The sequence below is a fragment of the Stegastes partitus genome, unplaced genomic scaffold, assembly GCF_000690725.1.
Source record: "Stegastes partitus isolate 25-593 unplaced genomic scaffold, Stegastes_partitus-1.0.2 Scaffold834, whole genome shotgun sequence".
Classification (NCBI taxonomy): domain Eukaryota; kingdom Metazoa; phylum Chordata; class Actinopteri; family Pomacentridae; genus Stegastes; species Stegastes partitus.
The window spans coordinates 155,042-176,091 of NW_007578565.1; the positions used below are offsets into that span (position 1 = coordinate 155,042).

The 21,050-nt window shown below is 43.4% G+C and overlaps 1 protein-coding gene across 1 annotated transcript; it reads right to left on the reverse strand.

The window, feature by feature from the left end:
* Positions 1 to 2,738: 2,738 nt before the first annotated feature.
* On the reverse strand, positions 2,739 to 20,448 carry bsk146 (brain specific kinase 146). The gene is made up of 5 exons (XM_008292809.1): positions 20,228 to 20,448; positions 9,654 to 9,923; positions 9,354 to 9,556; positions 8,757 to 8,948; positions 2,739 to 7,619 (listed from the first exon to the last, which is right to left on the reverse strand). The coding sequence occupies exons 2-5, from the start codon at positions 9,823 to 9,825 to the stop codon at positions 6,843 to 6,845; spliced, it is 1,344 nt and encodes a 447-aa protein (XP_008291031.1). The 5' UTR covers positions 9,826 to 9,923; positions 20,228 to 20,448; the 3' UTR covers positions 2,739 to 6,842.
* Between the last annotated feature and the right edge of the window lie 602 nt (positions 20,449 to 21,050).

The window sequence follows — 21,050 nt, forward strand, 5'->3', positions numbered from 1 at the left end:
CTAAGTTTTTGCTACCATCACACCAATAAAAGGTTCCAAGCTAACACAGCATTAGCTAGCTGGCTATCAGGCAGTATGTGGCCTTATTAAACTTAATAAAAGTAGACATTAGTTACTGTGTTTGTGCATTATATTCCTTCATAGCAATAATTAGTTGGCTTATTGACAGACATCTCTGTTCGACTTCTGTTGGTACTCTTCCTAGCAGGAGCTGGCCAGCTGATTGGAAGCAGCAGTTCCAGCTCTAAATCGAAATGTTGCGTTCACGAACGATCAAATTCTCTTTTATAGCTTTTGGACACAAACAAAGGGAACTGAGTTGGTCTTCAGAGCTATTGACAATGTACTTGTGGTGGTGGGTGGTACGAAAAGACTGTACGTAAGAGATGGACGAAGCCTCTGTGTGTGAAAAATGAAGTCAGTGTCGAATGCCTTAAAGCTACATTCTTTCTAACAGTTCAGCAGGCGGCAACTCCTCTGGTTGTTTGAAGTCTATGAAAAAAAATGACTACTTCTTACTTGATCTATTACCTTACTAAACATGTTCCTATTGAGTTTATAGTCTCAGCTGCTAATTTCAAGTCTCCTTCATCACAGTGTGGTGGTCATTCACTAAATTATGGTCCCGTTTAAAGTAAAATAGATGATGATGCAGGGTATGTTTTAGGGTGTGGCTACCTTGTGATTGACAAGTTACCACTGCATGGGTCTGCATAGTGTCCATAAGTTCTCCAGTTAGATGCACACCTCCACCTAATTTCAAAAGACCAACACGACAACAGCCAAACTGCAGACTTATGGCTTCACAGCAGCAATCCCTAAACCAGTGTCTCTGTCCATCTTTTATAAACTGTGTTACGGGGAGGTTCGAAGGCTCATGCGCGAGGCAACATGACACGGCAGACAGGCAGTTTAAACAATCAATTATTTATTTGTACACACAGAAACCGATAAAGAACTAAAAGAGATTGCTGGAAAAGCAACTATGTCTAAAATGACAGAACAAACAAAAACCAGAGGCACGGACCCGAGCTCGGTATCACCGAGTCGGGCACCGAAAAAACAAAACGAGACGAAACAAGAGAAACTAAAAGAGGACACCAAAAGGTGTTAAAGAAGGAGATTTACTTGAAAACAAAAAAGGACTAGCAAGCTGAAAAACGCTAGCTCTACGCACGGGCAGGTGGGGGTAAGCAAAAACAGAAGTCTAACGAACTGAAAAAGCTAACGGACCAAAAGCTAGCAACGAGCTAGTGCTAAGCGCCGACTGGCGAACTAAATACAGGGCGAGGAGAACAGACGTACGGACAGGATGACAAACGGAAGTACAAACACTAGCGGGACATACGGACTGGTGGAGTAATGATGCTAAACCGGAGGCTAATAGTGAGGCTAGCTAAACCTACGCTGGGGGGAATCTGACCTGACGGGGAACCGACTGAGAGGAGAGGGGACGCAGGGAGGTGAGTGGAGGAGCGGAGCGCCTGGCGTTGCCGCGGCTGCGGTGGAGCGGCTGCCGAAGACCGGGAGCGGACGCCAGGGAGCTTCGGGAGGGAGAGGAGGACGGAGCTGGTGTCTGGGCTGACGGGTGGACCAGAGCGGGCAGGTGACAAGTGGTGAGTCCGATTTCCGGGGCAGGAGTGAAACGGAGACAGAACCGGTGAATGGTTTGACGGCGTGGCGCTGGAGCATTGTCTGGCTGGAGCTGAAGTACCAGCAGACCGGAGGTTGCAGCTGGAGCGGACCAATCCCCACGCAGCAATCACCAGATTGGTAACCAGGTGCACCTGCCTGCGTGCTGAGAGAGAGAGAGAGAGAGAGAGAGCGCCAGAGAGAGAGAGAGAGAGAGAGAGAGAGAGAGAGAGAGAGAGAGCGCCAGAGAGAGAGCGCCAGAGAGAGAGAGAGAGAGAGCGCAGGGCAGGGGCTGAGGCTGCAGGGCCATGACAAACTGTCCATGGTGTCATGGTGTGTGACTGATTTTCTGCAGCTATATTCTACAGATGTAAATGGCAGAATACCGGTAGATAATACAATTTACCTTTGTTCCCTAAATGTCTCACATTCAAGCTATTGGTAGATGGCTATTGGAATGAGTTGCCTTGCACTAATATATTTGAAAAGAGCAACAGCCAATGGTAAAACTCCTATCACTAGGCCAACCAATGGTGTAGCTTCACCACTCAGTCAGTCCATCAGTCAGACAGGGACATACATTCATGTTTGTAGGAGTGACCCGCTGTTGGAAGCTCTGGAGCCATAAGATCTGACTCCCTTCTGTGAGGACGTGCAAAGACTTGGAAAGATTGGGGGCATGTGATTGGCTGAGGAGCTCAAGAGAGAGAAGTGGTAATAAAAATGCAAACATCCATCCATCCATTATCTATACACCGCTTAATCCTCACTAGGGTCATGGGGGGCTGGAGCCTAATGATGATAAAACATGATAAACCTAATAAAATGCCAAGTATAAAAATTAAAAAAAAAATTAAAATTAAAGCCGAGCATTTCATTATATTCTCTTGAGTTATACTTTTTATGATTCCACAAATGGTTGCTTCATTTCTTTTCATACATTCAAATTACTTTACATCCTTTCTTTGATAAAGTGCTGTGAGATGCTCTGATGGAAAGATACCAGTGCAATTTGACAAGCATTTAAAACACCTGTATCTGCCGCTTTGGCCTAATGCATGACAAAAGACGTGCAGCAAGAAAAAAAAGACAAACATCCCAACAGCGCTCCAACAAGAATTCTCATTTTATTGACTAAATCTCAGCCTACAGGAAGACAGTTGTATTGCAAAGACAAAACCGGATACGAGTTCTAGTGCTGTGGTCATCTACTCACTAAAACTCCACTAAAATCATGATGCTTTGAAATATGTCACCGGACAGAAAGACACTGGAACTCCATTACAACACGTCACGTCATGGGTGAGGTGAGAAGGCAGCAGTGACTGACTCAGACACTGGAGAGGAAAGCCAAGAGGGAAGGGGAGTCGTGGCAAAGTTCTAGTTGGGTGTCACCCGTCCTTCCTACCAGCTCAGGCGTCATTAGCTTCAGCAGATCTGCTGTGGTTCATTCTCATACCCTGGGAATCCAAAAGGCCCACCTAGACGTGTAATTTCACATCTTGAAATTGTGTCATTCCAATAAAAACGATGTCAGGATGAGACTGTGTTCATAATAAACTAAAAAATCATCTTGCTTTTTCATGACCTTTGTGGTGGCAGACATGTTCATCTGTGGTTTGCTACCACAGTTTGCTAGTGGTGCTAAACTTGCTTGGCGATTAGCAGCAGACATGTCAGTTTATGTTTGGAACAGATAGCATTTTTGACAATAATGCTACTGTTTATAGTTTTCCAGATTTCAGGGAGACAGTTGTGGTTAATCTTTCACAATGTTGCCGCGTGCAGATTAGTTGTGTGGCCAATTGGCAGTGGGCTTCTGGCTAACTTTGTAAAAAAAAAAACTGTTGCAAGTTTGCTGCAGATTTGCATATTTATATTTTAGGTAGTTTTTATATTATTGCAGGTGATTTTCTTGGCACAGTAGTTGCACTGTTGCCTCATGACATAAAGTTGCTTAATAGTTTCTGTTGTAGGTTATTCTCTCACCCAGCTAGTTTTGACTATTAAATTACCATTTTTGTAACTCATAGCAGCCATTATTTCCGGCAAACTTAGCAGATTAGAGCTTGTGTTTGAACAAATTGTGGCTATATTGTCTGAAATGAGCCTGGACCGTTTTGTAAGATAATATAATAAAGGTCAAATTCAGGAAAATCAGGGAAGAGCAAATACGCCTTGTCAAAAGCACCAAAAAATTTGTCAAAAGGTTAGCTAGCTATCTTAGCAAGCTAAACTTTGGACAAGTTTTTTTTGTTGTTGTTGTTTTTGTTCTACACTTGAAAAACAAATTATAAAAGTAAAACGAACAGGAATAAAATTAAAAGTTAGGTCTTTAATTGCCTAAATAAATTAAAAATTCAGTGTGTACAAGAACAACAGCTCATGCCTTGTACTCTTTACTCTGTTTTGTAACAAGAAGCTAATGTGGTTTTCTTTTCAAATACAAAAAGAAACTAGCAAGGTCTTCTGAACGACACCAAACCATCTGTTACGTAATTCCAAGTAAAAGTATTTTGGATTCAGCACCACAGAAAACTGGGAAAACTATTCTGTACAAGTACAGGCTGTTAGCTTCTTTGTTAGCATCAACAATTCTGACGTCGGTTTCAAGAGGAACAGTGTTACCTTGAATGAACTGAACATTATTTTCATCCTTTTACAGTTTATTATGTGGGTTGAGTTCCATTTAGGTTGTACAAACCACATGTACGTTCTTAATTGTTTGATATAATTTTTCTAAAATGGCCGCCTCCTGCTGCTGCTACTTCTGAAAACTCCTTAAGAGTTCTTCAGATATGAAACTAAATCGCTTCTTAGCATTGTTTTTGAACTGCCCCTAGGGGATAAATAAAGATATCTGAATTGAATTGAATTAGTGATAGATTTATGTGGCTACAGGGGAAGTAGAAGGTGGTTTTGGGATGAATGTGCTGCAGAGAGAGGATGACGTGATGAGGTCATGTACAGGCTTCATACGGTCACGTGACTGTGAGGACTGACACAGTGAACGCTGCCTGCAGCTGGCCGATAGCGAGCCACCGGCTGCAGAAAACAGTGTCTGTGTCAGGACCGTCCATTGTTCTGAGTCAGAAGGCTGCTGATGAGGTCAGAGATTGTCACAAGATGTAGTAATTTGCATACTCCCCTGCTGATCCGGGGAGCAGCCTTGAAGAACATGATCCAAACACAAAGTGAGCTTAGCCGACCCTCAGTCAGGCCAGATCCGAGCTGAGGACTCTCACGGGATAAAGAAACATGTCGTTTGCAGCTATACTACATCTACAGAGTACTACAGCTTGTGACAGGAGAAACACTGCAGGTTTTCACAACAGAGCTTTTAGCACATACAAGTTCATGCAAGTTTATGTCTGGAAAGCAACACACAAAATGCCCATTCCTATGCATGATCCAAGGCTCCTTTTTTTTTTTTCAAATTATTTAGACTGATATTCAGGAGGAGTCAAAAAGGAATGGATTACTTTTTTTGCCATTGTAACTTAGTAAAAAATAAACAAAACAAAAAAACAATTCAGGCCACATTATTTCATTAAAGGTGGCTGTTTCGAAGCACAAATTTGAACTAAAGATGCATCATTTAATTCCCTACCTGTGATAAATTCAAGCCTCTCGCTCAATGTCCTCATGCTTAGTTTTTTTTCTCTTTTTTTTGAACAGTTTTTGAAGGTGGTGAGATGAGCACACAACATTAATAGCAATACAAATACATCACACTGAATAGAAACTAATTATTGTTCAGATCTTTTTTTCCTTTTTTTTTCTTTTTTTTTTTTTAGCCCTAGTATGTCTCAAGAGATCATAACAGTTAGATTCACTCCCGGACATAATGCAAGAAATTGTGCTACTGCAAAAAAAAAAAATCCACGTCACGACATTTTAGATTTTTTATCCTTTTTTTGTTTCTTTTTTTGTAAAGCCGGTTTAAATTTCTTGTGATGTTTGAGCTACTTGTCATGCAGTTTATAAAAGGTGACTCTTCTGTGATTTTTTGTTGTTGTTGTTGTTGTTTCAGATTGAATTGAAACTGATCAGTTTTTTTCTTTTCAGACAATAATTTTCACTAAAAGAAATTTTTTTTTCAGTTAAAGTTTCGATGAAAAGGTACGCAAGGCAGACAGAATTTTTCGGAAAAAAGCGTCAAAGAAAAGCTATACAAACAGAATTTCAAGAGTGAGTAGAAAAAAGTCTTTCAACAGTGAAGTAGATATGTTTGTCATGAAGAACTGAGACATCATAAGCCTTCTCTCACTCCAGTCTGACTCCTGCAGTCGTGCCTACAGTGTTAGAATATTCCATCTGGAATCTATTGATCATCTTACATAATGTACAGTATTCATACCGATATGTACAGCAGCCAGCCGAGTGTGTTGCACGGAGAAGTGGATTTGGCACAGCTACGTCTGAACACCAAACTACAATGTCGAGTCGAATGGAAAACAAAGAAAGCTACCTTACAAAAAACAATAGAAAAAATAGAGTGTGTAGTCTTTTTAGATTCAAATAAATAATAATAAAACTCTCAAAGCAAAATAAATCCACTTCTTTTAGATTCATACATACAGAACGCACGGCGATACACACAAACACACTCGCACTTTCACATTTTTGTTACACGTGAAACATTTAAAACCACCGCTCGCTCCGTTTTTTTTTTTTATCTCACAAGGTATTTCCTTGAGTTCTGTTTCAGTCTTCTTCAAAAATACAAATCCCCCGTCTCTTGGCTTCATCAAAAACGATACGTCTTGAAGAGATCACACTGTTCCGTCACTATTTGTTGTTATTTTTTTTGTAGCTGGAAGTATTGCTTTAAGAAATACATTTTGGTCTTCTTCTCAGATGGTTTTAGTGACAGAATCTCTAATGGAAGCAATTTTTTGAATCATTTTTGCTCTGGATTTCCCTACACAGCACTTGAACGTTACATTCAAAGTGTGCACAAGGCTGCTTCTGGAGTCTGAGAGGACGTATGACCAAAAACCCTCCCTCGTGAGGACTGTTTGCATTCTGCAAAGACGCTCTCTTAAGTCTTGCATGTGTGTGCTCTTCCTTTGCCAGGATGTTGAAAACAGGATACGTGCTCATACTTGTTGTCTGTTTGTTTCTTTTTCCATGCATGCACATCTATGTGGTTGGATGAGAGGTATAAAAGTGTGTACCGGCGAGTCCGTCACAATGTTCTGACGCGCTCAGACGCAGATTTCTATGGGCGTGGCTACCAGCATACGGCCACCCGGTGAACTGTTCTCTCGTGGCATTCGATCGTAACTGTTGGTAGACGACACGGAGCTGTTGGTGGAGACGGACACAAAATGGTGGCCCCCGCCCGGTTCCATCATCCCTCCTTTGGCCCCGCTGCCGCTCCCCCTCTCCACCACCATGGGAGACATGGGGGAGAGGGGCGACAGCGGGGAGCGAGGCGACAGAGTCTGCTGCTTCATCCTCTCCACAAGGAGCTCCTCGTCCTCCTCCCCGGACGAAGATGACGAGATGGTGCCGTCCACCTCTCCTCGCACACCCCCTCCTCCTCCACCTCCTCCTCCGCCTCCTCCACCTCCCCCTCCACCGCTGACTCTCTCCCCGCCACCTCCGCCTCCCGTGTTGCTGTTGTTGTTGTCGTTCTCTGCGTCCAGCATCCAGGAGTGACTGAAGTAGCCGAACACCTCTTTGACGGAGCAGCGGCGGTCCTGCTCCATGGAGAGCAGCCGGCGGAACATGCGGAGGGCCTGCTCGGTGAAGCGCCTCCACTGCGACGGCACCGTGTTCGTCCTCCTCCTCTGCCAGCGGATGAACTCCTGGTAGAAGGAGTCGGAGGGCAGCGCCTTCTCCCACGGGAAGTTGCCGGTGAGCATGCAGAAGAGCAGCACGCCGAAGGCCCACACGTCGGTGCTGTAGTCCACGCAGAAACCCTCGTGGCGAGAAACGTCGCAGAGCTCTGGGGCCGTGTAGGGGATGGTGCCACTGACCTGCAGGGAAAACACAACGGGTCACAGGTTTCAAATTGCACAAAAGCAAAAGCGAATTAGGCTCGTTTCCATTAACTGCATTGAGGCAAATAAACTAGGTTGCATCGTCCCATCCATAGACTGTATAAAAGATGGACGTAGCTACCGTGACGTCACCCGTTGGTTTCTGCACTGAGAAAATGAAGCCAGGGTTTTGCTACTTCCTGGTTGACATCTTGGATTTTTGGAGGCAGTGGCGCAAAAATCATCGGAGGGGGGCGGAGAGCCATAGGAGCAGCGATTGGTCAGACGGATTGAGAAGCAGGCCCTCTCTGCCCGCACACATTTACCGCCTTCTGCTCGTTTCATCTGTATGGTCGCTGCCGACTGTCAATCAAGCCAGCCACGCCCCTTGCCCCGCAAAATTTTGATGATTTTTTAAAAACTCAGTATTGATTTATTTTCAGATTGGCCACCTGATCTCTGGACTTGACCATGAAAACTAATTTTTAAAAAATCCTGAGCTGTAGGAATGCAGTATTTCATGATCTGTGATCACTTCTTTTCCAATTCATTTCTATGGGAGCCAGGGCTTTTTGGAGCCAGGACTAGCAGACGTAGTGATATTGCAGGTTTTTGACACTTCCAGGTTGGCTTCATTTTTCAGAGCCGGTTGCTACGTCCATCTTTTATACAGTCTATGGTCCTATCAGAGGGTAGTGAATACTCTGTATACACAACGTTGAAATATACAGAGTAGAAGAGCTCAGAACAAAATCAGTCGTTTGGCAACTGCTAGAAGCTTCAAAGAAGATGAAGAAACAACCAAAACTTTGTCCATCTACAAGAGAAAAGTGGAGCGAAGTATCCAGGAACTGTTTTCAATCAGGAAGTCTGTAATTACTCCTTCATTTCAGCTCGTAGTGGCTTGTTTCATGCTGTCCAGAAGTGAAGACAGTGAAAGAAGCAGGAACACAGTCATGTGAGTTAAATGCTCACTGCGTCATAACCTAAAAAACCTGGTTCCATTATTCACATCAAGTCAAAAACCACCCAAAGTGAGCGTACGTTTTTTTGAATTTTGCCATTGCCATGACCTTTTCCTAATGTGATACTTCACAAATACATGATGGCTTATAGGGTGAAACAGAAACTCACTCTTTTCACGGGCGAGCCAGCACGACGGGTCATGCCGAAGTCAGACAGCTTCACCTTGCGGCACTCTCGGTCAAAAATGAGGATGTTTTCAGGCTTGATGTCCCTGTGGACCAGCTTCTTACAGTGCAGGTAGTCCAGAGCGATGGCCACCTGGTGCACACAGCGCTTTGCCACCGCCTCAGGAAGACCAACCTTCAGGAGCAGACAGAGGGAGAGCAGCACAGTTAGACAGTGAGTTTGGTCAAACTGGAGCAGAGCTTTGGTTCAGGCAGAGCAATGAAGTCCCACTTGTTCAGTCCTGTCAGTGAGTCATTCATTCACAGTTTGGCTACCAGCTGATTGAAAAGGTGATGTCACTATTTAAAGAAAACTGCAATCATTTCTTGAAGATAAAATATTTTATTGAAGCCCGTGTGTGCATTTTTTTTTTAAATGTGATTAAAGAATGTTTCTAAATGTAGCGATTTAACTTTGGAGTGAAAACAACTTCACTGCCTCCTAATCTAACTTGTTAGGATGTTAAATTAGCCATAGTCCTAGACTCAGACGCTATTATGCAGCGAATCAATAATCACAATGATGGCTGTAAATGAGCACCTGTGGAGGAATGATATCGAAGAGGTCTCCTGCCAGAGCGTACTCCTGTGCGAACACGTAGTACTCATCTGTCTCGAAGGCGATGCCGAACATGTTGATGATGAAGGGGCAGGGAGACAAGTAGAGGGAGATGCTGTACTCCCGTAGAAAAGACTTCAGCTTGGTCGTCTTCTTCTTTAGGAACTTCAGTGCCATTTTTGTACCTTTTGGAGAGAAACAGAGGAGATTTGTTTTCTGCTGATCATTTGTGTTGCAGCAGTATGCTCTACTGCTGTTTGTACAACGCGCGTGGTCCCTCACCTCTGATCTTGTGGATGACCAGGTCCACCTTGCCGTAGGTGCCTTTGCCCAGCTCTCTGATCACCTCGTAGTACTTGTTGACCTCCAGCCTCTCCAGGTTCTGGGCAGCAATCAGCTGCAGCTCGTCCAGGATGTCCATGTTGGCTCGAGAAACCAGTGGAGAGGAACTCATTGTGGGGAACGCTCGCAGGGGACGGACTGGGGGGTGGAAAGACTGAGGACCGGACACTCAGGTAGGACAGGAGCAGCAGCAGCTAATGGCTGGTGTCACTGCACAGAAACAAGAGCAGAAAAACATTTTTAAATTCATGCCCACTTTTATTCTTATTTCACCTGTAGGGAGTGCTACTAAAAAAACAAACATCAAATTGATTTGAATTCTGTGGTTGTTTTGTCTTCTGTGCAACATGTCTTTCCTTTTCTTTCACTGTCATTTAGATCCTGTCTCTTCTTTCTGATCGTGTCTGTTCCGCTCAGTGTGTGTTTGTTTCTACAGAAATGTTGGAAACAGACACAAAGACCGGAGCTGAACAGGAGAGGACAAGGAGAAGCAGAGGAGGGATGAAAAGCAGCAGAGACTATCACACTGAGCCAGCATTAAACAGTGCCGCACATAAATGAAGACAAATTAAGTAATTATTATTATTATTATTTTAAATTAGAAATACTTTGCTTTTTTAGGACATCAGTTGAATGCTCAGACTGCACTTTTACTTTTATAATGTAATGTGGGAGGTCACTTTTCAGAACCAATCAGAATCAGAATATGATCTGTTTCTAAACTTGAGAACAGTTTCAATGGGAGGGACTCACATGCACTAACACACTCTCGAGCTGGTCCAGCTGCTAAAACACAGACCAGATTACAACACAGAGGGAGTGTGACTCCATCTGCTACAGATGCCAACACTCCACAATATCTTTACATAAGATAGATGTTTGCTGTTACATTATTGCTTCATTTATCAAAACCTTGCATATGGCACCTTTACATTTTGTCCTTTATTTTTTTTTCTACTATGATGTAATATCATTCTCCAACATGACTGAATTTTTTTCAAAAAATCTTGATCCTCATCTGTTTTTAAACATCTTTTAGACATGGTTAGCACTGTCTAAAACTGTGGAGTAAATATACATGAAAAATTTAGTGTAAAACTTTGGCACAATCTGTCACTGTGGGTACTGCAGCTTGTCTAGAAGTCGCCATCCTACTCATATGATGGTTGTTGTTTCAGTGTGACAGTAAGGCAAATTATTTTAGTCTGAATTACAAATGTAAATATACTTTGTTGTTGTTACTTGTTTGGTTTTCAAGGTCAGTGATTGATGATACGCCGTCGATGTCGAAGCTCACAGTCTGTTGCTCTGATCTGCAGCGTGATATTCACTGAAAATGCTAATTATCTGCAGTGAAGGCTTAAGTAATTCTAAATGCTACTCGCCAAGGGGGGATGCCAGAGCTGAGCTGTGAGCTGACTCACACACACACACACACACACACACACACACACACACACAGCCAATAACAGTCCTTTCTAGCAAATCCATTCCCTGCTGCAGTGTGATTATTCCTAGTGATTGCTTTTTTTTTCTTCCTGAGTAGCCGGACCTGCCAAGTTCTGACCCTCAATCTATACCTCCAGGCCCATGTGGAGGAAATATAGGAGCTCTACACACACGCTCACACAGACTCACACAGTCCTTACATAACCTGAAGTGCTGGAAAGCAGCCGGTCTCCATTGGTAGACACTTGGATTGCTGTCATATTTACAGCACCTTCTTTGTCATCAACACAGACCCCTGCCAAGCTATATCTGATATTCTCCACAAATCCTGCAAAGGGTTTAATTTCTTGCCACCGGCTGGTTTAGGAAAGAATAAAATCACATTCTGATGTGGATGCAGCAGTCGCAAGCTGTCGTAACATGCTTCATCGCATGTTAAGTCACCGCGTATGTACACTTCTACAATTTCATATTGCTTTTATCCAATGTGATGATGTATGTGTATGTATGTGACAAAATAAACACACAAACAGCTCGTCATCCCCTCCACAGGCTTCCACTGTAGGAGTGCAATCTTTTTTGGTGTGTGTGTGTGTGTGTGTGTGTGTGTGTGTGTGAAGTGGACAGGAAGAATGGTTGACGCCAGCAGGTGAGAAGGGATGAGTCAGTTTGGGTGATAAATGGCAGTTCAGAGAGGATGTACTGCATCTCTGTGCTCCCTTAAATAAAAGCTTGCAGACACATGTGGTAAGAAAACACACACACACACACACACACACACACAGGAGGAAAAGCTGGGAGTTGTAAACAGAGAAGACCATTTGTTTCTGCCCAGGATCAGAAGTGCTTACTGTAGCACTGCAGGATGCATGCAGCACCGTGTGTGTGTGTGTGTGTGTGTGTAGGTGTATGTGTGTGTTTATGCTTGTTGGTATGTTCGGACTGCAGAGGACTTTGGTCAAAATAACAACCAACATCACCTTGTTTGACACTAAAACATACTATGTTTATTAAAGTGCTGCAGTTTTTTTTTTTTTTTTTTACCAATTAAGCAGTTTTGAATTAAATATCTTGTCAACAACTGGATCATTTGGAACAGATGGTCATGTCCGCTGACTTTTTATCTAGCAGATCCTCTCCGGTGAGAATGAAGTTTTTTAACCTTGTTACCACGTCCATGTGGTGTTTTATATATGCTGGAAGACACACAAGCAGTCAGTGTTACAACTTTCCATTGTGTAGTGTAGAGTAGTACTATAGTGTTTGTGCAGAGTCATGGGTGAGCTGATGTGCTCGAGCTGCTGTGAGTGAGGAGGGACGGGTGGGGAGAGAAGCAGGGACTGCATGGATCTACACATTCTGGACGAAGCAGCTGTGTAGAGTTAAAAGGCATGAAGGGATTATTTTGAAGGACAGCCAAACACATGCAAACCTTTCCCATCAGCCTCTGCTGTACTTCGTATTTAGCACGAATTAACACCTCTTAGTATGCAAACAAAATTAAAATGGTGAATCGCAGCACATCTACTAAACACCAGCATGTTGACATTGTCACTGTGACCATGTTCAGGTGCATAGATGTTCACCAAAAGTCAGTTAAACTCAACACCTGAAAACCTTTTTGTACCCAGTGAGCTGCTCTGAATGGCTTGAGTTTCAGAACATGAGATCCAGTTTTCTGCATCTCTTCCTTGTTGTTTTTGTGTCTCTCCTCTTCCACCAAGCGATCAAAATTTCTGGCAAAGACAGCCGGTGGAAAACTCTCGCTCTGATCAGCGGAGAACAGCGCCTTCTTTCTCATCCGCTCTCGGTGTAATCAGGTCATACTAATCTGACACGAATCCTCACGTATCCGCGGCTGCAGAGATACCACACGGAGAAATGTGATTAGTCAGCACGGGCCGCTCGGTGTTTTCTCCCGCTAGCCTCTGCTGTCTGCAGAGATGATGCAAGTTTCGAAAAGCCTCAGTAATCTTCTCTTTTTCACACATCTAGGAGCGCTATCTGCACTGCAAACCTTCTATGATTACTACAAGGACACATGAATGCAGTAACGAATGTAAACCGTTGGAGCCCGTGCAGACTGACTTCATGTGCTTGTTTGTTGTAATCTTGGTACTCAGACCTCCCTGGAAAGCAGCGTTGCCACTGAGTGTCTGGTGAAATAAAACCAGCAGAATTGAATTCCGCCTTAAGTCGGATGATCTCAGCTACATTAATCATCAGCTCCTAATCACTGTAAGCATAACCGGATTAACACACCTACACTGTGCTCAGGCAATTCATTTAATGGAAGTAAACTCATAGCCTGATTTCATTAGGTGTTTTAAATGTACACAAATGCCAGAGAGAAGCGACGAGTGGACTGAATGCCAATCACCTGCCTTAAAACGGTTTAATCAGATTTCACTGTGGACCTGTGCAGTACGTCGTCTGGGTAGTTACAACAATCAGCTGTCTGCAAAGTGCAACCCTCAGTTCTGATAACCAGACTTTAACCACAGAATTTATTGTATTTTTAAGCTTATATAAACATCTTGAGTGGTTTTCGGATGAGTTGAGACGCCTGTGATTGATTCTCTAAACTACAGTGACAACATTGGAGAGATTCTATGTCATCTGCTGTTTAGTATTCAGACCAGACGATTGCGTGCGACTAGATCAGACACTCCTTAAACACGTCACACATCATCTCTCCTTACCTCAGTCTGCCTTTATCAAACACACTCAGGTCTGTGCTGGCAGCTTCCATCCACATCCATGTATATGTGTGTGTGTGTCAGCCTCCTACTGTGTGCGTTCGTGTTTACCACAAAGACAAACTGAATCTGTATTTATATAGAAGCAGAGTGAGTCATCAGATCAGGATAAATGTTGGCTCTTCACGGGGGAGAGGAAGTCTGCTTGTGTGCGCATCACATAAGCTCAGTGGTAGCCATGCAAGTAACACAATGCACAACTAGCTGCATTTCACAAGCATTCTGCATCCTTGGAAGAAACAACTGCAAAACCAGCGATTGGACAGCATCTTGGCAGAGCTGAAATCTGATTGGATAGAAAAAATTGGATGACCTGCAGCTCATCCTTCTTAAAGGTGCAACATGCATTTTAAGGGAACATGAAATAATGCTGCGAAAACACTGGAGATCTCTCTGCATGAGGAGTGTAAAGAAGAGAGAGGGAGGTGAAGCTGACTAGTAGCGTCTATCTCACACCACTGTTACTACTGTTAGCAGTGTTTTCTCTTTTATATTGCACCTTTTTGTAAAAGAAATGTAATGGTAGCACTCCTCCCTCTGAAGCAAAACCCTCAGTGGCCACAGCAGTGTGTCACAAGACATTCTGGGACTAGACACTGTCTGTAAAAGATGGAAAAACCTCTTGGTCTAAAAATTAAAGCAATGAAAAAGCGCCCTAACCTGCATTCTTTTTAAGAGAGCTGCAATCACTAGTTTCAAGTCTCCTTCAGTAGAGCATCGTGCTCATTTTGTAAATGACGTTCCCAGTCAGAGTTACACAGATGATAATGCGGAGTACTTTTCAGGGAAGGGATAAGTTATGATTGACAAGTCACAACCATATTGGTGTGCTTAGTGTCCTCAAAATTCTCAGTCAGATCCAACCATCATGGTTACGAAAGACCAAGATGGTGATGGCCAAATGCCAAACTCGAGGATTTAAAACGGTGGTCGACAAACCAACGGGTGACGTCACAGTAGCTACGTCCATCTTTTATTTACAGTCTATGGCTGGGATGCAGGAATATTGTTTGGTAGACTAATATAATACATAAAATCAAACACATTAAAAAAACAACAATTTTAGTTTTATCCATCAGCTCGACTAAGTCAAGATCTGCGTGCTACCCAGACATGCTATCAGACTCGTATCCCTCAACTCTGAGGTATTTTTAACTCACTGTTTTGGATTTCCACTGCATAATTTCCAATCTCATTATCTACATTTCCAGCCATCAGCAGTTCTGATAAATCCACTTGACAGTGTCCCGTCCAGCACCAAGCTTTAGCTGAACAGCTAGCAGCTAAAGAACAAACTACTTCCCTTAGACAGTAGACAGTATATTAGACAGCAATCTGGAGGCCACAAACTCGACTTCAGACACATCACATGCTGTAAAAGGCACATTTTGCATATTTTGTGCTCTGTTTGGTCGGCGTTGCTCCTAAATAACCAAACGATGCTGCTTTAATGCACTGCAGCAGATTCCCCTCCTGATAAAAAGGTAAAAAAGCAGCGCAATCTTTTTTGTGACAGCCTCATTTGTAATCATTAGTGCTGAAGGGAATGATTGATTAATGAACCCAGCACAAAATGAATCAGCAAATATTTTGATAATTGAGTAACTGTTTAAATTACGAATCAGGCAAATACACAGACTCTGGTTCCAGTCTGTTGTCATGGATGGAGTTTATTTGGTGGATTGTTATTTTTTCTTTTTGCACCAGTTTGGCCATTTTATAGACTAAATACTAATTAAGCCCCCAAAAATCTATCAATTAAATAATGACAAAAGTAACTTAAACTGTCTAAAATGTGCATAGTCATAATTTCCTTGCGACTATTTCCGAATATTCCTCCTCTCCTCCTCAGGACCGCTCACTCCCACAGGCTTTAAAACGCAGCGCACTGGAAACAGACACAAAATACACCATGTTCCTTTCAGTCGACCACAAATCCATCCCCCCCCCCTCCTGCTCCTGCTCCTGAATCCTCTCTCAGCACTGACACTGTGCCACCAGGTTTAACACTCCGTGGAAACAGAGCGGCGACCGGGGGCCACAGCTGACTAAATCCCAGACTGCTTATGCAACCAGCGGGCAGAGCTGACCGGTCGAGCACATTCAGCGAGCCAAGGCGATGATCGCAGCCACGTCCACCCCCGCTGATGCAGCCATACTGCCCTCCAACAATTAGAGCAACGCCATCCTCATCCATCTTCCATTTCAATGACCTTTCGCTTTTTCCTGATAGTCATGCTGCAAACACACACATTCCTGTTTCCCCAACACAAACATTTGGCCATTAAATTTTCGGACCATTTGCCTTCTGTTTACACGAAGCCGGCATGATCAGAAGAAGTGGCCGACCGCTGCAAACACACATAATCAAAGTGCTTGACAGGGAGCTGGTGTACAGGAGAGAAAATAATGAGAGAGGAGGGAGAGGGAGAGCAGCACACAATGACAAGGGCCGTTGAGTAGCAAAGCACCAGTCAGTGTGTGTGTGGACAGAGATAAAGAATAGTGTGGTGGCCGCTATCTCTGCACCTCAGCCCCTACTGACACAACAGCAAGTCACTGTGGCAGATTCTGAACTACATTTACAGCTTAGTCGAAAGGTCAGATATAATGATCCCAATCTCCTCCCTCTGTGACCGACCTTTGACCCGTGAGCTTGATTAGAAATTCTTACATCATGATCAAACTAGCTTATTAGCAAAAAGAAAGTCAACAGTCTTACATTTTGCACAAAATAGCAGGCCTGTAAAAACACAGCCGTTTTGTGTTACATTTCCATAAAGTTGGGGGGGCTCAAAAGAGACAGAATAAACAGAGAATGAACACAATAGCAGCAGGCTGAGATATTCAGACTTCTTGTCTCGAATGCAGAGAAAATTCCCAAAACACTGACTCCTACATTACCCACAATGCATCTCCATGCATGCTAAATACTCAGACCTGCAATTTGTGTGTAGGTCTTTTTTTTTTTTTGTTAAAACTGCAACGGTTGCAGCAAATGCCACTTATAGTGTTGATTTATCAGTCATCTGTTTTGTCATAAGATGTTAAAAAATGGTAAAAATGTCCATCAGTGATTTCCCAAAGCCCAAGATGACCTCCTCAAATGTCTTGACTTATAAACAACCTAAAAGATTATAGAGGAGGAATGGAATCAGAAAATATAACAATTTAAGAAGCTGAAATCAGAGAAATTACACATTGTTTTTTCTTTTCTTTTTTTTTTACAACATCACTGATACCTATCAATTGATTGTCAAAATACTGGGAAAGTAATTTAAAAGTTAACAACTAATCACCAGTAAGCTCTAATGTAGTGTTCATGTCATCTTGTTGTTACCAGAATTACCAGTTTTCCAGCAAGTTGTAAGTATGAGTGGGCAAGTGAATAAACCCTGGATGTATCAGATCTGCCACAGTATATTATGTTGAACAACTACACCTGACGGCATCACTACGATCTCCTAGTGTTATTTAGCACCCATTAAGCGAATATCAGTGTCCTCATGGGCGGGTTTCCCTGATCAGCCGCCATCTTGGTATAGGTTCATATCTAAATGAATGGGGAGAGAGCTAGAATTTTATTCATTTAAATGTTACCGAGACAAAAGTTTGGCTACCATCCTCCAAAATAAGGTATAAAAAGCGTTTTTCCCCCCATAGGTTATGCTTTTGCTCCACATTTGCACTAGCATGACGACATGATTGGCTGCACGTTTCCTAGTTCTGCTGGTACGAAGCCAATGATTGTCTTTTTGGGGAAGGAGGAGGACGCGTGTCATAGAGCTTTCATCTTTAACGTTACAAAATTCTCCCCTAGATTTCTATTCAGGATTCTTTAAGTCGCTTCCTTATAATATCTCTGCATGCACAGCAGATTTATACATTAAACTCAATCTGTGATACGTGTGTGAAGGAACATCATCCCCACATCCACTTCAAGTAGTGTACACTTGAACTGAACAGCTTACAACAGCTCAGCTTTTTGAAAATGCATGTATCTGCTTCAGGGGTGAGAGCCAGAAGAAAAAGCTGATCCCATTCTTACGTCTGTGTGCGAAACATGAAGATATTGCTAACACTGGAGACTGGAGGCACTGGCTGTTTCCGAAATCATCCACTTACTCCCTACTCTCTATCTAGGGACCACTGTGTAGTCAACCATGTAGGGAGCACTTCGGCAAAGCAACATTTCGGACACTACTCGAGCTATTAATTACGTTGCTTGCTAGTAGTAGTAGCGCAAACACATCAAATTCACAGTTAAGTACATAGCTTAGTAAACGGTAAACTCAAATTCAACAATTCAACCTATATGGGGAGTTACTTAAATTTTAATGAGGAGCTGTCGTGCTCTCGTTTGTCTTGTTCGTGTTCTTCTTCATGCAATGCGTGATGGTACATCGGCTGTACATTGCTTTTCATGGTGCATTGCGGGATATTTTGAGTGCACTATATAGGGTGTAACATTTGTAAATTAACATTCTGACAGCCCTACAAGATAGCAAACACCCCATGTAATGACTACGCAAGGTATAGTGGGTGATTTCGGACACAGCTGCTGTGTCAAATCTACCTTCCAGCACTTCCTGTCCAACAGCTACCCAACTTTAAGTGAATTCCAGCACATAACTTCCTGCAAAACCACACATTGGCGTTTTATAACTTTGGTTTGTGTCAGAAATAAACAAATATGCTGTCAATAAGTACAATTTACACATGTTTGTATGTATTTTTTGTAAGTTTTGACAGAGCAAAGCTAGCAGTTTCCAGTTGCTAAGCTAGGCTAACTACCTTCAGGCTCTAGCTGTATGTTAATGTACAAAAACATACATTTCTTGTCTAATTCTTGACAAAGAAACTCTTTGCACATCAGTCTTATAAGACAGTAGTGTTGGAGACGGATGACCATTTCAAAAAGTTTTAAAAAGACACCTAAAAACTATCAAACTTGCAAAAATACATTTATTTGGGATGAACCTTTGCGAATAAATGCATTTTTGCAAGTTAGACGTTGCATTGTTAAGAAAGTAGACACATTTATTTCCTAAAATTTAGCTACAGACTTTTAACAGTAGGGCTTGAAATATTCAACATTAGTGTGTATGAGCTTCGTATTGTGATACGAGCCTTTCAGCACGTTGCATTCTAGAAATTTCTGAGTGATTCCAGGAAAGCTGCAGGTTTTCTTTTATCCACAGAAGGGTTTAGTGTCATCTACAACATAAACAGATGACTTTATACTATTTTGATCATATGTATGTGATTTCGTTTGTCACCCCACTCTGCAGGAGAGCACAGAAACACTTGCAGCAGTGCTCAGATGTGATGAGCAGTCAGAGTCCTCAGCGCTGCTGGTCAGCTGTTCACTGAACACTGCACCTGGATGTCTATCTGACCTACATCGTGATCTGTGACTCATCAACCTGGAGTTTATCTCCACCGTGTGTGTGTGCTTTTATGTGCCATCAAGGAGCTTTAGCCCACTTTGATCAGCTGAGTCTCTGCCTTTAACACGCACACACATGCACGGCAGCAGACAGCCTCCCACAGCGCCTCAGAACACATAAAGCAATAAGAGGAATTCATTACAGGATGATTCACTCCCACAGTGCTTCTGCAAAATAATAACCAATAATAGGTTCTATAAATGGAGCATCAGGAGCAAACACTTTGACAACCCTAATTTTTTGAAAATAAGGCCAGAAAATGGGTGTGATTTGGCCCAGCGACTACAGAAAGCAGCCAGTGAGGATGTAAACATTCTGGTCCCTCAGCTCCAGCAGTCTGTGGGGCTACGTCATGTTGATGCCACCTGCAGTGTGTCCTCACACTGCACTGACTCGGAGGCAAACCGCTGTCACTTTAGTGTAACAGAGCTCAGAACACACACACACACACACACACACACACACACACACACACACAGACATGCAATAGCTGCTGCAGATACCTGACAACCCCCCTCCTCCAAAAAAACCACAAGATGCCTGGTGGGGGTGAGGGAGGAGTGCAGCATGTTGTGATCAATAACACAAATCACACTACACACACACACACACACAACACTGTAAACAATGTAAAATGCTAACAGGTAAATGGATTGCTGTTTGCTGGGGACAACAGTTTGTACAAACACAGCATTACGGGCCAATCACAGCATTGTTTTCAGCGATGCCGCTGCACACAATGGGCCCGATCGATCCAGCATCGGATCCAACAGCGTCCAGGAACTGCTGCGTAAGGAAACGGTGCACGTCGGTGAGGGTGCAGGTGAGGATACACCGGGTTTATTCCGCCACTCACCCGTCAGTTGGTTCCCATATGGGGGCTGCTGAAGTCCGCCCTGTGAGCCCGGGCTGCTGCTGCTGAACACACAGGTGGATGTGAGCGCATACTAAGGCCAGGTGAGCCGCCTGCTGCCGCCGTCCCGCGGGAAGCCTCCGAGCTGCCGTGAGTCGGTAGAAGTGGCGCCGAGCATCCTGCAGCCTCCTCTGGCTCTGCGTCCTATTGTCTCCGCATCGCTCTGTCCTCTAGGAGGGGAGGAGAGGGGAGGAGAGGGGAGGCAGGAGAGGAGCGCCAGAGCCCTCCCCCTCCTCGGGGCTCTGGCCAATCGCAGCGCCGCTCCGCCGCTGCTCTGTCTCCGTACAGACTAGGCTGCCTTCACGGCCCGTCGGAGATAGTAGCACCTCCTCCAAACACGGAGGAGACAAACATGTTGCTGAGGCCGAGCTTGCCTGAGGTGACTTTTAATGATGAGAACACCGTGTTCAGAGTCACTTAAAGTGGAACTGCACTGATCTTACACTAAAACTTTGTTAACACGTGGGGTGCAGTGTAAAAAGTTGGATAAAGGCTTTAGTGTCTTCAAAGAGAATCATGTGAAATCTGACATGTCCTCAAGAGATGTTATTTGAGTCTGTCTCCAGGGCTGACAGTCTCAAAAAAGTTTTTTTTTTTTTTTAAAGACTGTACATGCATTTTGTGCCATATGTATGTTTTAGGTCGTATAAATACATGTTGTGGCTGTGATAGAAAGGAGGACAGTAGACTGATCCTCCTCTATTCGTAGGGTGACCATATTTTGATTACCGAAAGCCAGGACACTCAGCCCAGCAATGTGACACTC